The 8,848-nt window shown below is 36.8% G+C and overlaps 1 protein-coding gene across 1 annotated transcript in view; it reads right to left on the reverse strand.

Annotated features, from left to right (window-relative positions):
- Window positions 1-8,329, reverse strand: part of LOC144959433 (uncharacterized) — a 9,402-nt gene extending 1,073 nt beyond the window's left edge. The window contains exons 1-2 of the mRNA XM_078892017.1: window positions 5,967-8,329; window positions 1-5,650 (exon numbers count right to left, since the gene is read on the reverse strand). The exon at window positions 1-5,650 is cut by the window's left edge and continues 1,073 nt beyond it. Coding sequence (XP_078748143.1) covers window positions 1,232-2,704 — 1,473 coding nt within the window. The 5' untranslated portion in view covers window positions 2,705-5,650; window positions 5,967-8,329 and the 3' untranslated portion in view covers window positions 1-1,231. The remainder of the gene's footprint in view (window positions 5,651-5,966) is intronic.
- Between the last annotated feature and the right edge of the window lie 519 nt (window positions 8,330-8,848).

Genomic DNA, 8,848 nt, shown 5'->3' on the forward strand with positions numbered 1-8,848 from the left:
TAAAAATTGAGTTGCCAGACACAAATACAAGAGTTAAGGTATATTTATTTATTAATCTTAAAAGACAAACTAAAATGGCATGTTTCTGATTATTTTCTGGGTGGGTTCCTGGCCTGCCATAGTAGACAGGGAGGGACTAACCGTGCCTTCATTCCCCTTATATGTATCTGTTTTTCAACATCCCTTCTCTGTTTCTATCTTTGTATTGGAATGAGGTTACTTGGTTTTGACATGACCTTGGCCGGATACGCTGGCTGGGAGGGAATGTCAAATGTTTCAGGGTTTTAGGAGATGATTTTTTTGTGGTCATGTCTCTGTTATGCAATGTACTGTCTGTTTTTACATATATGTATATGCTTTGTACACATTAGAGAATGGGTCTCTTAATAGGGATTACAGTTGTGCCAGGATGAGACATTAAAGGTGATAACAAATTAAGTACACTGATAGTGTGCGCTTGGAATCTACATCTGTTCCCTTTTTAAACTAATTCCCCTGTGTCTTACTTTTTATTGGGTCTTTAAAATTTAATTCTAGAACTTTTTACTAATCCATTTTCTTTTTTTTTCACTGGAACTGATATGACTAAAAGTGTTGTAAACTAAAATGTTTCTTACCATTTTTTGGTAAGGTTCCTGACCTCCCACCGTGGGCAGGGCGGCACTTACTGTGTCTTATATCCCCCTATATCTGTTTTTCGACATGCTTTCTCAGTTTCTGTCTTTATCTTGGAATGAGATTACTTGGCCGGATACTCTGGCTGGGAGGGAAGGTCAAATGTATCAGAGATTTGGGAGATGATATTTCTGTCATAGCATCAGTTTGTTATGCTTTTTATTGTTTTTGTTTAACATATATTAGATTTGTAAACATTTGAATGTCTTCCTCTTAGTAGGGACCGATGCTTGTGTCAGGATGAGACATTAAGGTAATCTCAAACTAAGTATACTGATAGTGTGCTCTTGGAATCTACATCTACATCAAATTTAATTCCCCTGTGTTTTACTTTTTCTTGGGTGCTTCAAATGTAATTCTATAACTTTTTACTATCCCATTATCTTCCTTTTTTACTGGCGGTGTTATGAACTCAACGTGTTGGAAGATCCGTAAAACCATTAAAAACAAAAACAAAACATGTCTCATCATTTTAGATTTACACTATTCACTTTTTAACATCAGGTAAACTGTTCGTATCACCAAATTAAGGCGTGGGTGACAAATGTTTGTCAAGTTATTTCCTTGGAAACGAGGCAACAATGATGACGAGAGCCACCGCACAGGAAGAAGCAGCCAAGCCAAACTCAAAGAAATGGCCAAATCTGGCGATGAGGGAGTCGAGAACGAGAGTCGTTCCAGTGATTCCTAAAGTCCCTGCCGACTTGACGATGGCAACGTTGACCGAATAGAAATCGTTTCCAAACCATTTAAACGTTGCGATACTAAAGCACGTATACATATTTACGATTAGGCATGCAAGAACCGCCGATATAAAATACACCCATCTATCCAAGCGTGCAGAGAAGTACATCGCCAACAGGGACAGAGAACTTCCGGCGTACATTGTCACAAGAGATGACGTCACACCAATTCGGTCAATGATATAACCCCATACAACCATGCCGGGGATTTCAAAGATAACTTGTACTGTTCCGAGGTTGGTGAGAAAATGGTCATTGTTGATCCAAATTTGACCATAAATTTTGGAGTACGAAACACTAACAATTCTGGATGAAGCACCTAAAAAATAAGCGGCAAACATGAAGTAAAAAGTCCGACTTCGAAGCATCTCTGAAGGCGTGTAGTTCTTGACACATTTCTCCTTAACGTGGATTGAGTCGTTGTTGACCAAGATTAAAGAGGACTCTGTCAAAGTATCAGCAGAAGCTCCATTTGATGTTGTTGATTTGTTTAGCTTCGTGGACTGATCTTGTGGCGATGGGGTGGGTCGTGAAGAAGTAGACGATGAAGTTGTAGTTGTTTCCATTGTTGTAGTAGTAGTTATTGTTGCCGGTGTTGTTGTTGATGATGAAGATCGATTGGATCGTATTTCCTGGAGTAGAATTAACCCCACCGTCTGCATGGTCGAAAGACATATACCAATTATAAGGAGCATAACGGGCACTTTAGAAATTATTTCTTCCTGAGTGAATAAATGCATTGATCCACTTTTGAATTCCGGAGAGAGATTCGAAGGGTTTGTGTACCACGTGACAAATTGATTGATAAAGATCCCACCCACCGGTCCTCCTGACATGACAACGGTACAGAACAGAGAGGCGTGAGGTTCGGACATGTTGAGAATGAAATGTTGTTGAAGATTTCCCTCGTAGAACCCAGCGCCAAATCCTGCTAGAATGCCAAACACAATATACACTGCTGAGAGAGAAATGTCTAACAAGAAGTAGGTCACAAAAAATGACGAATTTTCTATAAAGATTGCAAATCCCAGTAAGATTCGAACATTGATGAATTTTGACAAATATCCACTCGAAAACATGCCAAGCAGCCAAAAAGGTATTGCGAAAGAGAAAACCCAAGATGGACTTGCAGTTTGGTTGCTGGAAGAAGTGGTTTGAGCTAGGGTGTATGACGTCACGTAGGTTGAGAGATTGCCCCAATAATAGGTAATTCCGTTGTGGAGGAAAATCAAACACCCTCCAATGACATTCCTTACTTTGGTAATCACTTTCACTTTTTCAAACATTTTCCTACAGCATTCTCCGAAGTTTTTTGAACCTCCGAAGATTTTTGATTCAAACTTATTTTAGTTCACACCATTTTGTTAGTAGATCCGTAGCCTTATAAACTCATAGCCTGACCACAAAAGAAAACAAATCGTGAGTTATGTTCAATTGTTTAACCAATAGGATCATAAAATTGTTCAATTGTCCAAATGTAAGGCTATAAGTTAATGAAGACTGCGGAAGGCCACATCAGAATCATATACACCCGTTTGTCTACACGATAGAAACATTTGACTGTATCTTATCTACGAGATAGTGAAAGAATAATATTTGACAAGATAGTTTGTCAACTCTTCCTCGTTAACAAAATTTGGGGGACACTGTGACCACGTGGTCTTACTGAATTTTAGTTTATACTCATGTGACATTCTGAGCGGTCTATCAGATGGTTGTTAAAAAGAACCGCAAACATTAATTTGTCTGTCGCCAAATTTGTGAGAACTGATGACCTCTCTGGCAGGCAAAAACAAATAGCACGAGGAAAGGCGTCAACCGTATTTAGGAGAATGCATTCGTTACCAATTCTGTTGTGCCCATCAAATATGAATAATAATACTATAAGCATAACTTAGACGGAAACAAAAAAATCTCTCAAGTCTTGAGGGTTTCTACAATTGGACGAGCATCGTATTTCACACGATTTCATGCGAACAAGCTACAATGCTTAGATGAAAAGCCCGTGTGTTTGGTCTTTGTAGTTATTCTCTTGTCACCAATAAAGGGACTGAATCCGGCAGCAAATGCATTCACTCTTCATGTGCTAAACCCATTGATCTTACAGGGAAATGTATCCAAAGAGTCACAATAGTGAAATGTATTCACGACGCTCAAATGTCCAACAACAGAATTTATATTGTATCCGTCACCAAGAAAGAAATGTTTTGCTTACTTTAAGGATATTCCCATGACAAACCTGGTAAGGTACACTCAAGAATATCTGGCAAGATAAGACACTATTTGTTATTTGTTCACAAAATTTGTGATGTATTCTATGGCCAGCTAGTGTTACATAATTATGTAGCTAATAAGATAATAATCATTGTGTGTCTTTTTTCTATTTATAAACAACAAGTAGTGGGTATTCCTATCTATGCAATTGTTTTAAAAACGACATTACACCTTCGACGTAAAAATCTACTTCAGATCTAACGAGGTCAAACAATCATTTTGTCATAGCAACAACATGGCCGGCATGAGTGAAGAGTGTGTGTATAAATCGTCCCGTGTTTTTTGTTTAGCAATAAATAAACATCGAGAGGCAAACCAGATTTTTTAAAAAATTACATGTATAAATTGATAAAAACCAAACGTCGTTCAATGAAAACCAAGGCTAGATAGTCATCCAAAAAAGATTACACGTTAATAAAAACCGGAAACATGAGGGGTTTATTTAGGCTGTTCCATCGTTAAAACATACCCACTTACCGACCCGAGTTATCAATTGAAATAACAACATCTATCTTATTCATTTTGTTTTAAACTATCTAAAACATAGACTATGAAGTTACTTTCATAAAATATTCATGTGGTTTTCGTGAACTCTTTTCTTTTTGTCAATAATTTGATATCTCACTCTCACGGCCTTTTTAAAGAGCTGTTACAAACTACAATGAGGTGTAAAAAAATCCGATAACACCCGAAGGTGAAAACAACGATTTGGTGGGCTTTTTAAAAAATGCGATACCTCGGCCATTAACCAACCTTCATTAAAACAAATCGGTAGAAATAGAGATAAGATGTTTTGTCTTTTAGACAGACTCGGATCAAATGTTATATCAGTAATATGTCGGGTTTTTCCGCTGCTGTAAAGTTTTAAAACGGCATTTTCCTCCCTTAAATGCCCATTTTCTATTGTTGATCTGGTATAGGAATAAAGCTTAAACTTTCCTCTTTTTGATAATACCAACTTTATTACTGTACGCTTTTAATGACCGATGTATCAACGGTTGAATGACCCGGTTTAAAATATATAGGGTTTTTTTCTGCCACAATAATGACGTCTATTGTGGTACCTAGTGTTATTGTTAATAATATAAAAGATTTCATTGCAAACCATATTTCATATATACTACTCAATTATAAAAATAGGCAGCCATTAAGAATAGTAATGGCAAAGGCATTGTAAAACGAAAAATTATCATTAAAGTCCTGACCTTTTGTTGCAATATACACTGCCTGTGTATTATACAGGATCAATGGACACAATGGGAATCATCAACCGAGGACTCATAGAATATCACTGGAGTTTTTATTCCTATCGCATCGTTTAAGAGCTAACAGGTTCTAAAAACCTTTAAATGCTCGGTGTATGTTTTATGCATATATACATATTATCAATTATATAATTAGTATAAAATATCAATGAATTTATACTAGTTGGAATTAAATTTCTAGTACATAAATAAGTGTCATATTCAATATTTGTAGTATAATTTACTCTCTTTACATTCATTTGGCATGTCCGACTTGTACATTACTAAATTAGTTATATTTATTTTTTATGAGTATCATTAAGCTGAAATCCTTTTTTTTTTAAATGAGTAAAACGTTTTTCACTCCAGCAAGATTTCTTCGAACAGGTTTCCTCGAAATCATTCGAATGTTCCAAATTTTTCCTTATTATTCTTTGTGACCATTCCATTCCTTTCCTTCACTAAATTTAACCCCGAACATGGTTTCCTCGAACTAATTTCACCCAGTCAGCGTAAAATCAATCAATACATCAATAGATAACTGGAGGATTGAGGATTTGTAAATATCCGAGTCATTTATATTAACTGTGAAAATGCATAGCTTGTGTGAAAATAAATTAAAAGGTGTTGGGACATATTATGACACTGGCCTTCCTAATTCGATACTCGTGTCGGAATTGATTGGACATCGAAAAGGGAAAATAGAATCAACATCTGAAGAAAGGAACAGGTCATCATCTTCAGACTGAGAACTGGACACAACCAGTTAAAGGAACATATGTGGAGGATGTCCAGAGCAGGTGCCTCTGGACAATGTGACTGCGGACTTGAAAATGAAAAATGGACATCATGTCCTAATGGAATGTCCAAGGTACAACCAGTTGAGAAGGAACTTCTGGCCTGATCCAACCCCATACTTAAAGAAGCTGTACGGCAGTGAGGACGACCTCAGGACCACTGTGGGCTTCATTCACCAGACCGGACTGACCATGTGACGTGACGGGAACGAAGAAGAAGAAGAAGAATCAACATCTGAAGAAAGAGAACTTTAAGTTTTATTATTTATTTTGGGGTTCGTTGAAGGAAGGGTCTGCAAAGTGATAAATTGTATTAATTTTCCACCGTAATCAAATTTTAGTTTTGTGGTTAAGCACCTGGTTATGAATGTTTGTGTCCGATCCGTAATTTCACAACGATCTACACAATTACTATGTGTTGTTGGAGGAACTCATGTATGTCCATTCGTGCCTAAGCGGTAGTTGTTACCAATACGGTATTATGTCCAAGTGAACCTAATGAACAATATTGTGATTCTTGGACTGCAGCGTTTCTGTGACGATTCGGACCGATCCCGGAAAGTCGGTAGAGCCGGATAGCCCGAAACCTCAACAAAAGAAAAGAAAAGGAAAAGACTAGGAAGGATAGAAAGAGGAAACTCGTTTATAAGTTCCCTCGGAGAGGAAGATCAGGCCACTGTACTGAGCCTAGCCTGATCAGAGGGAAGAGAAATAAGGAAAAAGTCCGTGTTTCACGGTCAGTCAATGGTAACAATAAAATGAAGGAAATCAAGATTTACAAACACGATACATTTGTTACAGAAACTAAATTATATATATATAACACAAATAGGAACGACACAACTCTACTTATCATTTATCCTTCTTGTCTCCCTCCTGACATCCACGAATAAGAAACATCACTAAAACAACCACTCTTGTCTCGTTCGGGTTATGTCCTAGCAACCATTGCCAGTGCATAACAGTTTCAAATTTCGATCGAGTTCCCAATGCCGACACGCAACCTTGGGGGCGGCGCGCATTTGGATCTAGTTCCAAATTTCAAACGAATGTGTTAAAAACTACTTCTGTATTATTATACCCCTCGAATGCCCTCACCTAAATTTTCTATCTAAATGTAGTCTATTCCTCGAATTTAACTAGTCTATTTGACTTTAGATTAATCATTGTGGTAATGAATCATGACGGGTCAAAATATATTTTTAATAAAACACAAAACGTGTCCTCTCCCCTCCCCTAAAAATGATTGATCTTTTACGGTGTTCTTTTTTGGTATTTTTTTACACAGTATAATAAGGATGCCTAGTGATATTTTTTCTCTAACGCTATAGCAAAATCGGGGTATCCCCAAAATAAAAGGCGTGTAATATAAATGATACAACTCGGCTTTAGGAAAATGCTATTCATGAGGAGAATGAGTTTTATATCGCAAACTATAACTGTAAAGAACATTTTTAACATTATTGAAAACTACATATGACCAATTTGACTTTTTTCTTAATTTTATTAATCTAGTTCATTACGACATATTACCTGATTGACGCGATTGGTCACATTTTGGATGCTTCAAATTGATAGTTCGAGCGTTAGTAAGCATTAACCAATCAGAATATTTCATGAGACCATTTAGCATGCTTCGTCCCCTTGACCACGTATATCCAGTTAACTAAAAGGTCTGACGAACATTTTTTAACTCCATAGCTACCTTGACTACATGCCAACCAGAAGAATATGTCAGTCTCACAGTTAGCAAGTAATTATCACAATACAATACACAATTGAATGACTATGCAAGTTTAAAAATCGTCTGTGTCCGTTCCACAACCCGTGCGCACACGTTGACGTTAATATCTTAACAAACTTCTGATGGATTTTATTGAAAATTGGCTCGAACATTAGAATTGTTAGTGACATTAAGCCGATTTTTTTTCCCATTGGTTCCAGTCCCATACTATGGGATTTTTCATCTTTACAGTATATATAAAAAACGAACAATAACAGTATGATACTCATTGAATTCTGTTGTGATGATGATCACTTATCTCAACACAGGCTTGACGGTTTACCTTTCACGAGATTCATTTGCACTACTCACTAACATTGCCACCCTGGGTTCAAAATGACACAACAAATTGTAGTCTTTGTCCACACTTTGTACACACTTGACATAAACAAATGTTACATTTTAATAGTGGAAAGCCAGAGGCGTAGCTGCCTGTTAAGATGTCTACATTCATAAAAAACTCACATGAAGAAAATTTACAAGAATTTTTGAAGAGAGGGGAAGCGCGGTATTCTTCTTCATGGCATCATGCGAATAGCAATATTATTACTAGATTGCCAACAACCAGGAACTTAGAATGGAGAGGAAAAATAAATAATTATGTTATTTTGGTTATGCACCTCTTGTATCTGAAAACTGCATGGATTCTGGTGTTAAAGACGTTTAGATTCAGTGACATTTCACATTATCACACTCACAGGCCCCTTCCCCAGAACACGTATCCTGCTCGATGAGTGACCAGTGGGTTTTGTGTGACCTTTATGAGTTGTCTTCTCAATTGTTGGTCGGGGATTATGTTTTTGTGAAAGGCATTTCTCCTTGTCATATCGGAGACAGGCTTAAAAATTCTGAGGACCCCCCTTGTACTTTGAACAGACTATAATACAATTGCTTGCTCAGTGATGCTCAGTATATTATGTAGGTCGTTTGTCTCGGATGACAGACCTGTACTTCAGGTAGCTATGGGTCTTCGGTTTACGGTTAACCGTTGATTCCAGAGGTACAATATTTTCCATTTTCATCTTTCCAGTCAAATATAAATCACCGAATTGTTTCTTTGATTACGTAACTTTAATAACATTTTTATATACGATAACTAACGTAATTTTCAAAAGTTTATGCACTCAAGTTGGCTGATTCGAAACTCATACAATAAAATAGGAATAAAAAAAGGCACTCTTGTTAATAAGTTGCTAGATATAGCGTTAAGAGGTCACGGAGGAACTATCAATTCCTCCAACAGTCGAAAGAAATCCAACCGTGTCGTACCAGATAAGAGTGAATCAATTACATGCATGATCCATTTGGACAAGATATAACAATAAAAAATAT

The sequence above is a fragment of the Berghia stephanieae genome, chromosome 14 (genome assembly GCF_034508935.2).
Source record: "Berghia stephanieae isolate SIO BIC M18660-M18661 chromosome 14, UCSD_Bste_1.3, whole genome shotgun sequence".
Taxonomy (NCBI): domain Eukaryota; kingdom Metazoa; phylum Mollusca; class Gastropoda; order Nudibranchia; family Aeolidiidae; genus Berghia; species Berghia stephanieae.